Raw genomic sequence first — 18,323 nt, 5'->3', positions numbered from 1 at the left:
TTGCTGATTGTGTTAATTTAGATACTGTCGTAAATAAGAAGTAGTAAATATTGACAATACTAATAATAATGGAATAACATTCATTTTAAAGTGTGGAATGTCATTAAGGAGTCAGGAATATGAATTATTTTGAATGTAATAAAATGGTTCATGTCCACATTTGTGTTGTGTATGCAATACTAATAATATTGATAATGAAAAATATTGATGATGATGATACTAGTGATTCTGTTGATAATTGTAATAATGTTCATTTTAAAGTGTATAATGCCATTAAGGGGTCAGAGATATTCATTATTCTAATAAAATAGTACGGATAATGTCAATGTCAATTTTATTTATATAGCTCTATTTAACACAACCATGGGTTGACCAATGTGCTGCACAATAAAAACATTTCAATAAGACGATACAAAATAATTACTAAAAAGAAACAGTACGGTAGATAATAATGATAATAATACATTGTTTTTATTATTATTAAAAATAATAATAATAATTTTTTGTTTGGAAAATTATTAGCTGTTTTCTTTCTCTGCAGGTGCTGGGAGTAGTGTGCATCATAAGTGTAACAGCGCCAAACACCGCATTATCTCTCCCAAAGTGGACCCCCGTTCAGGTGGTTACAGCAGCACCCACTCTGAGCTCCAGAATAATGATGTGTCTGAGGGTAAGACAGAACATAGCCACAGCAGCAAAAACAGCGGAGGAGCAGGAGGAGGGAGCGTACGTGAAAAACGCAACGGCAAGGTCCACAAACCTGTGCTGCTGCACCAGAACAGCACTGAGGTCTCCTCTACCAATCAGGTAGAAGTGCCAGACACGACCCAGAATTCCCCTGTGTCCATCAGCAGCGGGCTGAATTCTGACCCCGACATGGCTGACAGCCCAGCGGTCACAGGCATGGGCCATGTTGCCTCTGTTATGAGCAGCCTATCCCAGAGTGTTTTCATGTCTGAGGTCACTGGGGATCCCGTCTACAGCATGTCCCCCACTGGAGGCCACAATACCCATATTATGGGCGCCGACGCCACCTCTCACAGCCTGGTCTTAGGAGTCACCGCTGACAGCCACAAGTTTGCCTTTCCAGGAAGCGGGACTGCAGATACGGGTGGTCCCGGAGCAGATGGGCTGTCCATGCTCTCTGCCTCCGGCGTCTCTGAGGAGCTTGTCCTCTCCAACAGCCTAGACTCCAGCGGCATCAAAATCCCAGAAACCACCATGAACTTCGACCCCGACTGCTTCCTGAACAACCCGAAGCAGGGCCAGACATATGGGGGAAGTGGATTAAAGCAGGAGAATGGCACATCCAGTGCCTCATCCTCCTCAACAGCTAGCACCAACGGTTTGCAACGCTCACCAACTATATCCGATTCGAACTACGGCTTCAGTTCTGCACTGGTTAAGAACATCAAGACCGAGGACACCTCCTTCGAGCAACAGCTGGCCAAAGAAGGGAGCTACCAAGTGGGGCCAGTTGTAAGCTGTAGCGTTTCCAGCGGCTCAGGCTCCCAGAACTCACTCACCTTGACCCCTGCTGCCTCTCTGCTTCCCTCTGGAGGGGGCCTGAGTCCGAGCACCACCCTGGAGCAGATGGATTTCAGCGCCATCGATGCAAAGCAGGACTACTCTGCCAGTGCAACAGCAGTAAGTTATAGCCAGGCAATGAACAGCCTAGCTCACCAGAACCAATCTCCAAGCTTTTTTCTTCAAGAAGCAGCACAGACAGCCCAGAACCAGCAAGGCCGGCAGAGCTCCAGCCAGAAGGGCCACCTTCTAGAACATAATACCGCTGACGGGGCCTACATGGGTCTGCAGGTTGTAAAGACGGAATCGCCTGGCAGTAATGGCCACCTTCACCACCATCACACCCACCAGGGCCAACACATACCCAACTGCAATGGAGGCTCACCCACCGAGGGACAAGGACAGACTGGCTCACTGCAACTCCTTCAATACCAAGGAGGTTTCCCAGGCCTTGGTCCAGAGCACGAGGAAGTGGTCGGCATGGATCAGAACCGCAATGTTGGGTCAGGCCAGTCTCGCGCCACTGAAAATGGGACAGATGGTTTACTAAAGTCTGGGGATCATCTACAAGCCTGCGGAGGAGGAAGCGGAGAGAGCGGAGGAGCAGATCACTTCATGCAGCAGAGCTCTGAGAACGGAGCCGGAGCTGAGGCCGTGGCTTTGAGGAATGGAAACACCACGAGTGGGCCCAACAGCAGCTCGCAACAGCAACTCCAGCCACTGCTTCAGGGAGCTAATTTGGTTCAGGGGCTCTACAACACTCACCACGGGCTTAGTGGGGCTGGAGCCAATGGCGGAGGAGGCACTGGCATGGAAATCAGTTTGGATCATTTTGACATCTCTTTTGGAAACCAGTTTTCTGACCTCATCAACGATTTCATCTCAGTGGACAGTGGAGCCACAGCGGTAGGGGCTGCAGGGACATTATACACCCACCAGATGGTGGCCCCACCTGGGTCGGAAGGAAATGCCACCTCAGGTGGGAACCAACAGCAAGGTCAAGAGGATGCAACCAACAGGGCACCAGGATATAGCCCCTCAGAGCTTTGCCTCCAGTCGTGCTGCAGCCCTCAGTCTTTAGGTGGAGGTGCTGGTGCTGGCGGAGGCTCAGGAGAAACAGGCTCACTGGCCTACATGCATGTCGCTGGAGTAGTGTCTGCAGCAGTGGCCCAGGGCACTCTGGGAATGTTGCAGGCCACTGGGCGACTTTTCATGGTCACAGACTACTCTCCAGAGTGGTCCTACCCAGAGGTATGTCTGTTTGAATGAAATGCTGTACATTGTACATGCTGTACAAGTTTTCCTCCATTACAATTACATACTGATGTTATTAGATAATAGGCTAGATGATATTAGATAATAGGCTACTACTGTTACTACTAATTGGTATTATTGTTGTTGTTATTATTCCATTTTTACTTATTTTAAATTATTTTAAAATATCTTAAGTGCGTATGCCATGATTGATATCCAAACATCTCCAGTGCTGTTGCGTTATTACACCACAAGATGGCAGAATACCCTTGGAAACACATTTAAAACGCAATTGATGTTGAAGTCTTGTCTCCCACAAGATGGCATTATAGCATGTTTATTCTCCTTTCAAATGCTACCTTTATACCAAAATATTTTAGTAATTATGATGTGATAAACATGATGATGATGATACTTGTCCTGCTGAGGGAATCTTTTTGAGTATGCATGTTATGTGAGGATGTTTTCCTCCATATTTCAGGGTGGTGTGAAGGTCTTAATCACAGGGCCATGGCAAGAAGACAGCAGCAGCTACACCTGCCTGTTTGATCAGATCTCTGTCCCTGCCTCCCTCATCCAGCCCGGAGTTTTACGTTGCTACTGTCCCGGTAATTTCACATTTATACATACTGAAGTGACCGACAAATTAATATATCTTCTTTAAGAGGTACATATTTTTTGAATGTGAATATAAAAAGAATGTGTTCAGTACTTCAAATAAACATTAAAAAGTGAATCTTTTCCTAGATTGCAATGAATTTCTGTAAGCCATTTCGTCACCCCTGATAGGGCGGAGAACTGCATGAACCCTTATAGGTGACAGTGTGATTTCCTCTGATCTCTCTAATTATGGGGTTGTGTGTGTCTGCAGCCCATGACACAGGCTTGGTGACTCTGCAGGTGGCTGTCAGTAATCAAATCATCTCTAACTCGGTTGTGTTTGAGTATAAAGCCCGTGCACTGCCCTCCCTACCTTCATCCCAGCATGACTGGCTGTCACTTGACGGTAGGTCTTCCTTTCTGTCTTTTTCTGCATTTGTGAGAGAAAAAAAAAATATCACTTTACTAAATCTGGAACCTATCATGTGACGCCTAATCATTGAGCTACTTGAAGTAGGTGATTATATAATGGTTCCTTGGCCCAAGGCTTTTCTAATTATCCCACATTCAGTATTAACAAATTAAAAGCACATCTGATTGAGAAAAAGAGTATGTCTTGAAGCCAGAGATAGAGAGAGTGAGTGTGTTAATATCAAATTTGGATTGAGGAAGGGTAAGATGCAGTTTAAAATGTCCATGTGCAAGGTTTGCTTTACAGTTGACCTCTAGATGGGGATAGAGGGCATGTTTAGCAAAGAAAGCAGAGTTCTGTTGAAATCTGAGCAATCAACACCAGTGCTAAATATGTATTTGAGGTCAACAAGCAAAGGTAAAGTGTGTTATTCAGAGATAAAGGGCATGCAGACCACCCTGTAATCAGGTAGAATTTCAATTTAAGGGCTTTAAGAATAACAGGAGGAGTTTTCACGCTTTTTTTTTTTGCCCTTTGTGCTTTAATCTGAGGCATGGCAGGCACAAAGGAGAGATGAAGGCAGTAATTTATATAAGTGGTTAATACTTTAGGCTCAAGGGGAAGGGCAGTCTGGAAATAGTACATTGATTACTTTGATTAGCTTTTCGTGACATAAGACAAACTGATTGCTCCTTCACATCTGGCTTGACTTTGTATCTCTGTATTTATACAAAGGTTTGGGGATGTTTTTTGCACAAAAATGCATAATTTATTATATAAGATTTTATCAACATTAACCTTGCAATAAGGTTGTTACAATGTTGTTAAAAATTGTTAAATTAGCCAATGAACTTTTATTTTATTTCATTTAAAAATATTATACTATTGTTCATTGCTAATTCTTCTCAGTGCCGTTAAGACTATTAAGACTGTTAGTAAGACTATTAAAAATCATTATTTAAAATAAATCTGAAGTCCAATATAAATAATAAATGAAAAAATCTAAGTGAAATAAAGCATAGTCCTCCTTCTAAGTTTACATAATATCGGAATATCCAAAATGTTGGTAATTTTAACAAAATAAGAGGAATCATAATTCATGGATCATCCAGGTGAATATCGTCATTTTTATAAATTTGGTTATTATTTTGTCTTGTGGAGTGTATGTAAATAGCTATGCTTATGTAGGACAGTACTAAATAAAAATAATAAAAAACATATAAATAATACCAAAATAACAGATTCATGTTCATTCATAATACTTTCATGATGTCTTGAAGTGTTCAAATGTATTGGCTGATGCATTAACCAATGGTAACAAATTCAACCTAAAGTTTTACCATGTTAACCATTTTGGAAGCTGTTTGTGAGAAGATGGGACGAAAAAAAACACGTAACCAAGATCCAAACACTTCTACTGTACTGTTTCAACTTGCTTTACGCACACATCGGTGAACTTTACAAAGTGTCCTTTAGCTGTCCCAGTCTGTTAGTGTTAACTTAAATGCAAGGGTTTAAGTCTAATCATACCATCGCTGTGGGGGATTTGCCCTCTTTAAAGCCTGGCAAACAAAATACAATCCCACACACATGCTTCAGCGCATCTCAGGCTGCCTCAAACTGAGGTTGTGGCGTCAAAGAGCTTCTGAAAATATTGGAGCATATGGGCAAAGCGACACGCCTGCCAATTTGATGTCCGGAGCTCTATTCTGCTTGCTCTGATCAGGTGATAGGAGGTTTAGCTAAGACAAACAATCCCGATGAATGGTTGGGCAGCGAGGAGCGGCAGCCAGCGTTCAGATACAGCATGTGTTTGACAAGCCTGATGTTTGGAGAGCAGAAGCCTAAGCCAACCCAATAGAAATAATCACGCATTACAGTAAGAGGGACACATGCGCTTACACCAACAGATGCACTTACTGTATATCACTGCACATATCTATTAAATGGCTGATTTCTGTGGGTATTTAATCTGGGAGGTGTGTGTGCGTGTTATAAGGAAAGGCTAAGTGCTCTGTCTCCTATGAGTCTGAGTAAAGAGAGTGCCAGTGCCTGTGTGTGGTGCTGTTTGTCTGTGGAGGTGGGGGGGGGGGGGGGGGGGGGTGAGTGTTGTTACTGCAGTGTGCATTGACAGGGTAAAGTAGGGCATGGTGGAGGAGTCTGTGCAAAGGGACAGCTGCAATGCAGACAGCCCTGAAGGCAGAGAAAGGGAGCAACAGAGGACCGAGGCCCCTCTCAGAACCCCGTTTCCATTCAGCACAACACAAGTCCATTCACATCTCACAGACAGCACAGGCAACCATGCACTTGTGACTCTAGACTTAGACAACTGTGTATAAAATACAAACACATGGACATATACACACATATCTATATCTGTCATATATCTGCACACACACATATTTATACATACATCTATATATATATATATATATATATATATATATATATATATATATATATCTATATATATATAGATATATACACACACACACACTTCATCTGCGTTGCAATATATATACATACAAATAAATAAAATGTCTTTTGCATTATATGTGTGTACAGTCATGGCCAAAAATATCGGCACCCTTGGTAAATATGATCAAAGAAGGCTGTGAAAATTAATCTGCATTAATCCTTTTGATCTTTTATTAAAATATTTCACAAAAATCTAGCCTTTCATTGGATAATAAGAATTTAAAATGGGGGAAATATCATTATGAAATTTTCTCTAATACACATTGGCCACAATTAACGTCACCCTTTTATTCAATACTTTTTGAAACCTCCATTTGCCAGTTTAACAGCTCTAAATTTTCTTCTATAATGCTTGATGAGGTTAGAGAACACCTGACAAGAGATCAGAGGCCATTCCTTCATCCAGAATCACTCCAGATCCTTTAGATTCCCAGCTCCATGTTGGGCTTCAGTTCAACCCACTCATTTTCTACAGGGTTCAGGTCAGAGGACTGGAATGTCCATAGCAGAAGCTTGGTTTTGTGCTCAGTGAACCATTTTTGTGTTGTTTTTGAGGTTTGTGTTTATATTATTGTACGGTTGGAAGATCCAAACATGGCCCATTATAAGATTTCTAACAGAGTCAGTCACTTATTGATTTTTTATCTGTTGGTATTTGATAGAATCCATGATGCCATATGTCTAAACAAGATGTCCAGGACCTCCAGCAGAAATATAGGCCACAACATCAAAAATACAGAAGTATATTTCATTGTACACATGGGGTAATTTTTATCCCTGTGTTCACCAAACCCAACTTGAGTGTTTATATATATATATATATATATATATATATATATATATATATGTGTGTTAGTGTAGCTTATGCATTCAAAAACTTTATTTTTATTTTTGGATGTGATTACTCGTTTGACAGCACTAATATATAATAAGAATAATTTATATATATATATACCACATTGTTGTGGTTATTCAGCATTTATGGAGTTCTCAAGAACTGTTTCTTAATGTATTTTCATTTAGCTCAGTGTTTTATAAACTTAAGTAGCAAAGGTAGGTTTAGTGGATTAATGGATAAGAATAAGCTTAACTGAATTAGATTGAGTCATGAGTTGGCTTGACTTTAAGCACAGCATGAAACACAGTACTGCCTGGAAATGAGGGTGTTGAAGTATGCGAGGAAATCACAAAGCCATTTTGTAAGTTATTCCCGATTCCTGATCTGACTCGTGAAATAATGGGTGGTTCAACTGAGTGTGATATTCGGAAGTGAATTTGCACTTACTTAACAGGTGAAGAATATCAATGGACTTAGTACATACATTAAGACCATGCTATTAGAAAAAAAAACAATAATAAGTCAGTTTTAGATAGGAAGTGTCTTGTTTGTTTGGCATGTTATGAGCATCCCTACAAGTATATCAAAAAGATGTTGTGCACATGCTATAAGCAGTACAGTTGGGATGTGGCAGACGTGACTGTTGTTTCCAGAAGAGGGCCATAACTATAATCATACTCAATCCAGTTACTGGATTTTGGGGTTTATACTCTTGCCTCTGAACTGACTCTGACTCCTGACCATTAAACCACAGCCTATTTTCTATATCGAGCACTACTGTCAAATAAAACGATTTCGAGACAAACCTCAGCGTCTGCTATTTGACACTACATTTATCGTTTCTTTTCAGCTGTGTGCTCTGATGCTCTAATGGCACACAGCTGCCTGCCTTGATTTGTCATAATGCAGAATGGGGGCGGGGCTTTGCTTCTCTCTGCAGCATTGCAGGTACTAAGCCACAGGCTGGAGTCGTTGTGCACTGTAACCATGACCAATATATTGTCTTCATGCCAGTTCATATTGTCCACCGATTTAAGTGTGCATCCAAATTACTGTCTAGTTATTCAGTGGTCAATCGATGCCGCTCTTTGCACATTACCAGCATATTAACATCGGTTTCTCATAATGCCTGTAATTTATAGATATATATCAAAATAAACAGTCTTTCACATATATCCAAAATTATTTGTCTGGCTGCGTACAACAACTGATTCCCAAATATTCTGTAACGCAAAACAACGTTAAATGTTCATGGGGAGATGTACTAATGCGGTATGAAACATTGAGGAAAAAGTGGAATAGTAATTATTAATGGAAAGACGGTGTCAAATGATGTCTTTCCCATTAATAATTTCTGCGTGACATTTTTTTTTTTGCTTTGTCTTCATGGATCGTGGAAAAACTAGGGCGTCTGTTTACCTGCGGCACGTGCGCAGCGTCTCCTCGCGCTGAGATTCACGCACGCACACGCAGGGGGGAGCAGTAGTCAATGTTGCCAAATCTCGCTATAAATGCGCTTATAACTAAATAAGAGGTTCCTTTTTGTTTTGTTCCTGCTGATGGTTTTTCATAATTCATAGAGAAATAGAGAGGCGTTGAGTTTAAAACATAAACATATAAATAAGATAAAACATAGATTAAGCTACATTTATTTGCAAAATAGCGTCTTTTAATTAAATGCATATTTTTTAAAACTACTAAAATATATTTAATGAATCCCAAAAACCGCAACCAAAACATTCTCATGTTGTAAAGACTTTATGAAAAACAAGGCCGAAGTGGCTTATCACAAGCGGACTTGGCAACACCGGCCGTAGTGCTGGAGTAAAGAGGGGCGGGGGGAAGAGTACGAGAGTAAGTGAGCGGGCTTTACATTTCTCTCTGCTCTTGCACGTCGCTTCTACACTTGTTTCTATTGTTGATTAGACCTTTTAGGACATTCCCACAGTATAAAAAGGATATTTATTTTACCCAGTATTAGTAAATATAGGGGCAAACTGCGTGTGTGAGACACGGCCATTTGGGACATTGTGGTCAGGATGCCGATGAATGACATCTGCTTTTCCTAAAGACAAGGGACCGTTTGCTTTGCAGGGCGACTCTCGATGGACAGTGAAATAGAAGGTTGGACATGTTTAAATGAACCTAGTGTCTGTGTGTGTGTGTGTGTGTGTGTGTGTGTGTGTGTGTGTGGTCTTGTCTCTAAAGTTACTACATGTGCTTAGCCCACTTTAAACCCTTATCATTTCCATCTGTGGAAGACCAAGTGAACATAGTGCTTTACTTCAGCTAGACGTTCTGTGCGTTTTTCCTACCTTTCCTTTAATTGCTAGATTGTGTTTCTAAAAATAAGTCCGTTGAGACTCAAGTTTATCCGTTCTGACTGAATTCAGTCTCTACTGAAGCGCTGCCTTTCGTAGTTTCTTGAACTAAATGTGTCAACTTCCAAAATAGACACCAGACTCTGATCTTGAACATACATGAAGTACGAGGCGCCAGTGAATAAATGCTGGAGCAGACCACCTGAACAGAACTTGAACAGACCACCTGGTTGTTCCGGCTTTGAAGCTTTTTTTGTTTATTATTCTTAATATATGGTCCTTTCATGATTTGAAAAAGGTTCTCTAAGCTGAATGTGCTCGCCGTCTTACTCTCATTTCGATCATTTTACACAGGCATTGACAGAGATCCGCTTGTCTTGCTTTTTGTTGCAGCAAAGCATCACACAGCAAAAGTAGGAAAACAGCTCATTTGTGCGGCAGTCTTGTCATTTAGTGGGTCTGTTAGCTGTAGTCGTGACCGGAGTGTGTGTATATGTGTAACACACACAGCAGTCCTGTGATCTGCGCTCTTGTTTTCAGCACCGAGGACAGCGACGCACCAGGCACGCGCAAGTGAGCTCGTGAAACATTCAAAAATACGACACAAGTGAGACAAACGAATTGAATAGAGGTTATGTTTATGGTTTGTGGCGGGAAAATAGAGTTTAGCTATCATTACTCTCAAACTCGTGGTTCTCCAACAATGTCCTCCTCGACAACCTGTTGATACTGATATGCTGAATGGATGATTTCTCGCAAGTTAAGCCTACTGTATATCGCATGCATTATGAAATCAGTGTTAAAGTTTCCCCCGCATTTTTTACATAAAATGTTACTTTAGAATTCAAAGGGGTCACATTCGTGTATGATGTCTTGAGGAAATTAATTAAAAAATCTAAGTTTTTACTTAATTGTTAAATTTAAAAAAAGATAGCTCTAATAATGTAAAAATAGAAAAATACATGTATGACTACTGAAATATTTTCTATAGTTGTTGCATGTCTGACATCAATGCACATGTGAGCTATATAGTGTCCACTGTCATATAGTGTTGCTTCTGGAGGACACGTTTATGCAATAAATGTTTGAAAATGAAGTTTACTGACTAACAAATTTACTATTTTTGATGGGTGAAAAATCAATCACCCTTTACCATAAGTACTTGCACAGTGTAGAAAATTGCTTTGTTATCCTGAGGCAACATAGTGCAATAGGGTTAATGAGCTCAACAACTCTGCAACTTCCATGGTTTTATTACCTCTGAATTAATATTCCCTACCATGTTCCATTCAAGAGCTCATAAATTAGCTGTCATTTTTGGCATGTGCTTTGTTGCTGAACATTGCAAATGCTACATTTATATGTTTGTGAATATTGATTGATTGAGGGATTTGCATTCATTCTATTTTTAAAGCACTGTCAGTTCTTTACGATTTATATGCTTTTTAAAAATGTTAATACATTTTATTTCATAGTTGTTCGGTTTTCATTCAGTTTGTCTTATTGGAAACTTTTATTAAATTAGACCTCATTTAGAGTAGTGCAGGAAATGTCAGAACACTTAAGATTCAGAGGACCTCTGGTCAGGTTATTTCATAGAAAGTTTAGGTCATGACAGTCATCTTGTTAAGGAAAGGAGTCATTTCTGCACAGTGTTTCTGCAGCTATCATCATGCACTGAATACCCATTAAGATTAGCGAGCTTCTTGTGCAGCACCAGACTTTCTTAACTGATTGCACTCTGCCAGATCCTGCTCAGTTTACTTCATTAAATCTGAGAAACATGTTGATTCATATAGTGTTAGACATTGCTTGATGTTTGGTTTAGTGTGCAGTTTTTTTCTTGTGGTCACTCTAAATACGTGTCTGCGGTGCTTTTAAGATTTATTTTAAGACGTTTTCAAATGAAAAAATCCTTGCAGATGCATTTTCCAGCTGTTGATTCAGCTAGTTTCTAGCAGGGATTGGTCGAAATCCAGATCATATTTTTACAGCCCAGACGAGTGCAGAGTACATTCTGCTGTAGTGGCTTCTATCTAACACAATGTGTCTCAAGGGCACAATCGTTAATTAGTGTTAAATCAGACAGCAGTTAGGGAGATTGGCACAAAAACCCTTAGACTGTTAGAGGAACACTGAAATTGATTGAAAATTAGATTTGTTAAGGCTTTGAGTTTGAGTTAACGCTTTTGTCTTTTTTTAAAAGAGTGATAAGCCAGTTAAAGTGAAATATACTATATGAGTAAATGACATAAGGGAAGATATGCTGATACCAAATCAAACTGCTGATGAAAGCATTTCCACTGTTAGTTTTATCACTAAAATATATTTGACATTGTACACTGTAGTCAGCATTGTTGCTTGGTAGTTTTCTATGCTTTGTTTGAATGATGACAGGGAGAGCTGAGCAAAATGTAGCTGACTCACATGAACAGTAAAGTCATTAATAACAGTATGAATGAGTCTTTTGTGAGATTTTTGTGGACTGGTACATATAAAAGTTTGTATAAAAGGTTATTCACAATACAGCAAGATTATGTATAATGATGTATTAGTCTGTAACTATTGCCAAGCATGATAAAGAATTTTGTTAGTGCATGAATAAACGTGTCACACAGTGCCACATGAAGTAGGAGATATAACCAGGGCATGTCTTGGAGGATGGGTAAAGCAGTTAGCTCATGTAGATGCCTGCTTCAGATTTAATTTGATTTGCTGCTGGTGTGTATGGATATTAAATTGGAGGGCTCCATTCAACCAGAAAGAGACAGGATTCAAGTTTGCTCAAAACCTTGTGAAAGGAGAATATATTATATGCAACAGAATTTTGTGTTGTGTGCATACATGAATAATTTGCATTAGTCAATTAAAATATGTTATTACTTTACAAGAAGGTTCTATATGTTGATATTAGTTAATGCATTGATATCATGAGATGAACACATGTATATTAAGTATGAATCTTAAGTATTTAGATACTATAATTTTATTATTGTTAGCATGAAATATACATATAAATAAAAAGTGCTTTATAGCATTTATTTATCTTGGTTAAGATTAGTTCACCCTGCTGAAAATGTACTTGCCTTCAGGCCGTCCAAGATATAGATGAGTTTGTATCTTCATCAGAACAGATTTGGAGAAATTTAGCATCACATTACTTGCTTACCAATGAATCCTCTACCTCCGCGTTCAGAATGAGTGTCCAAACAACTGATAAAAACATGAAAATAATCCACAAGCAATCTTCACGACTCCAATCCATCAGTTATTGTTTGTGTTTGTAAGAAACAAATCTGTCATTAATGCGTTTTAACTTTAATGTGAGCTTATAATCCATAATAATGCTTTCTCCAGTGAAAAAGTCCATCGCCTGTTGTTCTCTCACATCAAAAACATATCACCAACATATTTGTTTAGAACTGTTTTGGACTGTTTATAAACGGTGTTTGATCTATGCATATTTCTCTCCTGATTCAGATAAGATAACTTTCACTGCAGAAAGCAATATGATGAATATAAGATTTTAGCTGCAAGCAATGGTTTAAAGTTAACGAAACATGTAACTGTCTTTTTGAGTGAGTCAATGAAGAAACAAGTGACTGTCTACTGAGTGAATCGTGTTAATATTGAGGAACTTACATTCGAAGGCTGTTACTTTGTCTGTTTTTGTTCCGCCAACTAAGTTCCTCAATATCAACATATTGCTTATTTGACTGTTTTATAAAAGCAATATTATGTTCGTCACAAAAACAGACAAAGTAACAGCCTTCAAATGTAAGTTCCTCAATATCAACATTGCTGATTGAACTCTTGAATAAAAGCAATGTAATGCTTGTTGTTTGGTTACTCACTAATAAAGACAGAATACTATCATGTTCCCACTGCTCTGTGCCTGTGATAGACAGTAGTACAGTGTGTGATTAGCACATTGCCATGTCATGAGTCAGTCATGGAAAGGCTTCATCCCTTTATCTGTTTCCTTCAGGACTGGAGTGTTTCCAGAAGGGTCACGCACATGTTAACCCAATTAATCAGTAGTATCCTTAATGGCGAAGCAACATGTATGTAACAGTCGGCTGATGGCATTTTCTCCTAGTGCTTGAGCTTTCTTAAACTGCAGGTCAGTTGGAGCTGAAAGTTCAGATCTCAAAATCTTTGCATGCAGTGATAGCATAGATCTCTGCAGCACTGACAGTCAATCCTTGCTCATGGCCCTTTTGAAGTCTAGACTGAAAGAGACTTGTTCTGTGTAAGCATTCCTGTTATGGGACAGGACACTTGCAGAGGCCTCAGTGGTTGAAAATAGTGCTGCTGCCTGTGGTAATATTCCAGCAGCAGACATGGACAGAAATATAGAAATCTTCTCATGTTTCTGGCTGTTTATATTTAAATATAGCTTTATTGGTACTGTTTATCAACTCTGAGATACTTATTATGGATAAGCATATTACCTTTCCTTATGCTTAGAATGTGTACTTCTTACTACTGCATGGCACAGTATGAGTTTCTGCTTGTGGCAGAAATATCTAGTACATACTGTGCAGATGGAAGGGTTTTCGGTTTAACTTATCACAATCAGTACTGACACCTTGACCTACAATGTTCTCCAAGGCTGATATGTTTAATCTGTAAATATGCTCTTCTCAGTCTTGACGGTAGAGTTGTTTCAGTTTTTGAAATCTAAACTTCTCAGTTGAAAAATGTGTTAAATAGATTAGATTAGATTAGATTCAACTTTATTGTCATTTATGCAGAGTACAAGTACAGAGCTAATGAAATGCAGTTAGCATCTAACCAGAAGTGCAAGAATATAGTGTTATATAAATAAGTAATGGACTTTTAAACATGTGCACTGCAAATGCAGCTGCAAGATTTGTGCTTTATTGTTGTAATGAATACTGAGTATGAGAAAGAATTGTATAATCAGTCCATTTGCAGGTTTTTTTTTTTGTTCACATGTAAAAGATTTCCACAATTTTCATAATTTTGCTCAATAGCAAGTGGCTTATCACAAGCGGACTTGGCAACACCGGCCGTAGTGCTGGAGTAAAGAGGGGCGGGGGGAAGAGTACGAGAGTAAGTGAGCGGGCTTTACATTTCTCTCTGCTCTTGCACGTCGCTTCTACACTTGTTTCTATTGTTGATTAGACCTTTTAGGACATTCCCACAGTATAAAAAGGATATTTATTTTACCCAGTATTAGTAAATATAGGGGCAAACTGCGTGTGTGAGACACGGCCATTTGGGACATTGTGGTCAGGATGCCGATGAATGACATCTGCTTTTCCTAAAGACAAGGGACCGTTTGCTTTGCAGGGCGACTCTCGATGGACAGTGAAATAGAAGGTTGGACATGTTTAAATGAACCTAGTGTCTGTGTGTGTGTGTGTGTGTGTGTGTGTGTGTGTGTGTGTGGTCTTGTCTCTAAAGTTACTACATGTGCTTAGCCCACTTTAAACCCTTATCATTTCCATCTGTGGAAGACCAAGTGAACATAGTGCTTTACTTCAGCTAGACGTTCTGTGCGTTTTTCCTACCTTTCCTTTAATTGCTAGATTGTGTTTCTAAAAATAAGTCCGTTGAGACTCAAGTTTATCCGTTCTGACTGAATTCAGTCTCTACTGAAGCGCTGCCTTTCGTAGTTTCTTGAACTAAATGTGTCAACTTCCAAAATAGACACCAGACTCTGATCTTGAACATACATGAAGTACGAGGCGCCAGTGAATAAATGCTGGAGCAGACCACCTGAACAGAACTTGAACAGACCACCTGGTTGTTCCGGCTTTGAAGCTTTTTTTGTTTATTATTCTTAATATATGGTCCTTTCATGATTTGAAAAAGGTTCTCTAAGCTGAATGTGCTCGCCGTCTTACTCTCATTTCGATCATTTTACACAGGCATTGACAGAGATCCGCTTGTCTTGCTTTTTGTTGCAGCAAAGCATCACACAGCAAAAGTAGGAAAACAGCTCATTTGTGCGGCAGTCTTGTCATTTAGTGGGTCTGTTAGCTGTAGTCGTGACCGGAGTGTGTGTATATGTGTAACACACACAGCAGTCCTGTGATCTGCGCTCTTGTTTTCAGCACCGAGGACAGCGACGCACCAGGCACGCGCAAGTGAGCTCGTGAAACATTCAAAAATACGACACAAGTGAGACAAACGAATTGAATAGAGGTTATGTTTATGGTTTGTGGCGGGAAAATAGAGTTTAGCTATCATTACTCTCAAACTCGTGGTTCTCCAACAATGTCCTCCTCGACAACCTGTTGATACTGATATGCTGAATGGATGATTTCTCGCAAGTTAAGCCTACTGTATATCGCATGCATTATGAAATCAGTGTTAAAGTTTCCCCCGCATTTTTTACATAAAATGTTACTTTAGAATTCAAAGGGGTCACATTCGTGTATGATGTCTTGAGGAAATTAATTAAAAAATCTAAGTTTTTACTTAATTGTTAAATTTAAAAAAAGATAGCTCTAATAATGTAAAAATAGAAAAATACATGTATGACTACTGAAATATTTTCTATAGTTGTTGCATGTCTGACATCAATGCACATGTGAGCTATATAGTGTCCACTGTCATATAGTGTTGCTTCTGGAGGACACGTTTATGCAATAAATGTTTGAAAATGAAGTTTACTGACTAACAAATTTACTATTTTTGATGGGTGAAAAATCAATCACCCTTTACCATAAGTACTTGCACAGTGTAGAAAATTGCTTTGTTATCCTGAGGCAACATAGTGCAATAGGGTTAATGAGCTCAACAACTCTGCAACTTCCATGGTTTTATTACCTCTGAATTAATATTCCCTACCATGTTCCATTCAAGAGCTCATAAATTAGCTGTCATTTTTGGCATGTGCTTTGTTGCTGAACATTGCAAATGCTACATTTATATGTTTGTGAATATTGATTGATTGAGGGATTTGCATTCATTCTATTTTTAAAGCACTGTCAGTTCTTTACGATTTATATGCTTTTTAAAAATGTTAATACATTTTATTTCATAGTTGTTCGGTTTTCATTCAGTTTGTCTTATTGGAAACTTTTATTAAATTAGACCTCATTTAGAGTAGTGCAGGAAATGTCAGAACACTTAAGATTCAGAGGACCTCTGGTCAGGTTATTTCATAGAAAGTTTAGGTCATGACAGTCATCTTGTTAAGGAAAGGAGTCATTTCTGCACAGTGTTTCTGCAGCTATCATCATGCACTGAATACCCATTAAGATTAGCGAGCTTCTTGTGCAGCACCAGACTTTCTTAACTGATTGCACTCTGCCAGATCCTGCTCAGTTTACTTCATTAAATCTGAGAAACATGTTGATTCATATAGTGTTAGACATTGCTTGATGTTTGGTTTAGTGTGCAGTTTTTTTCTTGTGGTCACTCTAAATACGTGTCTGCGGTGCTTTTAAGATTTATTTTAAGACGTTTTCAAATGAAAAAATCCTTGCAGATGCATTTTCCAGCTGTTGATTCAGCTAGTTTCTAGCAGGGATTGGTCGAAATCCAGATCATATTTTTACAGCCCAGACGAGTGCAGAGTACATTCTGCTGTAGTGGCTTCTATCTAACACAATGTGTCTCAAGGGCACAATCGTTAATTAGTGTTAAATCAGACAGCAGTTAGGGAGATTGGCACAAAAACCCTTAGACTGTTAGAGGAACACTGAAATTGATTGAAAATTAGATTTGTTAAGGCTTTGAGTTTGAGTTAACGCTTTTGTCTTTTTTTAAAAGAGTGATAAGCCAGTTAAAGTGAAATATACTATATGAGTAAATGACATAAGGGAAGATATGCTGATACCAAATCAAACTGCTGATGAAAGCATTTCCACTGTTAGTTTTATCACTAAAATATATTTGACATTGTACACTGTAGTCAGCATTGTTGCTTGGTAGTTTTCTATGCTTTGTTTGAATGATGACAGGGAGAGCTGAGCAAAATGTAGCTGACTCACATGAACAGTAAAGTCATTAATAACAGTATGAATGAGTCTTTTGTGAGATTTTTGTGGACTGGTACATATAAAAGTTTGTATAAAAGGTTATTCACAATACAGCAAGATTATGTATAATGATGTATTAGTCTGTAACTATTGCCAAGCATGATAAAGAATTTTGTTAGTGCATGAATAAACGTGTCACACAGTGCCACATGAAGTAGGAGATATAACCAGGGCATGTCTTGGAGGATGGGTAAAGCAGTTAGCTCATGTAGATGCCTGCTTCAGATTTAATTTGATTTGCTGCTGGTGTGTATGGATATTAAATTGGAGGGCTCCATTCAACCAGAAAGAGACAGGATTCAAGTTTGCTCAAAACCTTGTGAAAGGAGAATATATTATATGCAACAGAATTTTGTGTTGTGTGCATACATGAATAATTTGCATTAGTCAATTAAAATATGTTATTACTTTACAAGAAGGTTCTATATGTTGATATTAGTTAATGCATTGATATCATGAGATGAACACATGTATATTAAGTATGAATCTTAAGTATTTAGATACTATAATTTTATTATTGTTAGCATGAAATATACATATAAATAAAAAGTGCTTTATAGCATTTATTTATCTTGGTTAAGATTAGTTCACCCTGCTGAAAATGTACTTGCCTTCAGGCCGTCCAAGATATAGATGAGTTTGTATCTTCATCAGAACAGATTTGGAGAAATTTAGCATCACATTACTTGCTTACCAATGAATCCTCTACCTCCGCGTTCAGAATGAGTGTCCAAACAACTGATAAAAACATGAAAATAATCCACAAGCAATCTTCACGACTCCAATCCATCAGTTATTGTTTGTGTTTGTAAGAAACAAATCTGTCATTAATGCGTTTTAACTTTAATGTGAGCTTATAATCCATAATAATG

General features: G+C 38.7%; 1 protein-coding gene across 1 annotated transcript in view; it reads left to right on the top strand.

Annotated features, from left to right (window-relative positions):
* Positions 1-18,323, top strand: part of LOC306859573 (calmodulin-binding transcription activator 1-like) — a gene marked incomplete at its 3' end in the record, with an annotated part of 401,012 nt that overhangs the window by 361,208 nt on the left and 21,481 nt on the right. The window contains exons 9-11 of the mRNA XM_079400671.1: positions 542-2,778; positions 3,263-3,389; positions 3,653-3,787. Coding sequence (XP_079256797.1) covers positions 542-2,778; positions 3,263-3,389; positions 3,653-3,787 — 2,499 coding nt within the window. The remainder of the gene's footprint in view (positions 1-541; positions 2,779-3,262; positions 3,390-3,652; positions 3,788-18,323) is intronic.

The sequence above is a fragment of the Barbus barbus genome (genome assembly GCF_936440315.1).
Source record: "Barbus barbus genome assembly, chromosome: 40".
NCBI classification, from domain to species: domain Eukaryota; kingdom Metazoa; phylum Chordata; class Actinopteri; order Cypriniformes; family Cyprinidae; genus Barbus; species Barbus barbus.
This window is presented reverse-complemented; position numbering and strand designations above follow the sequence as displayed.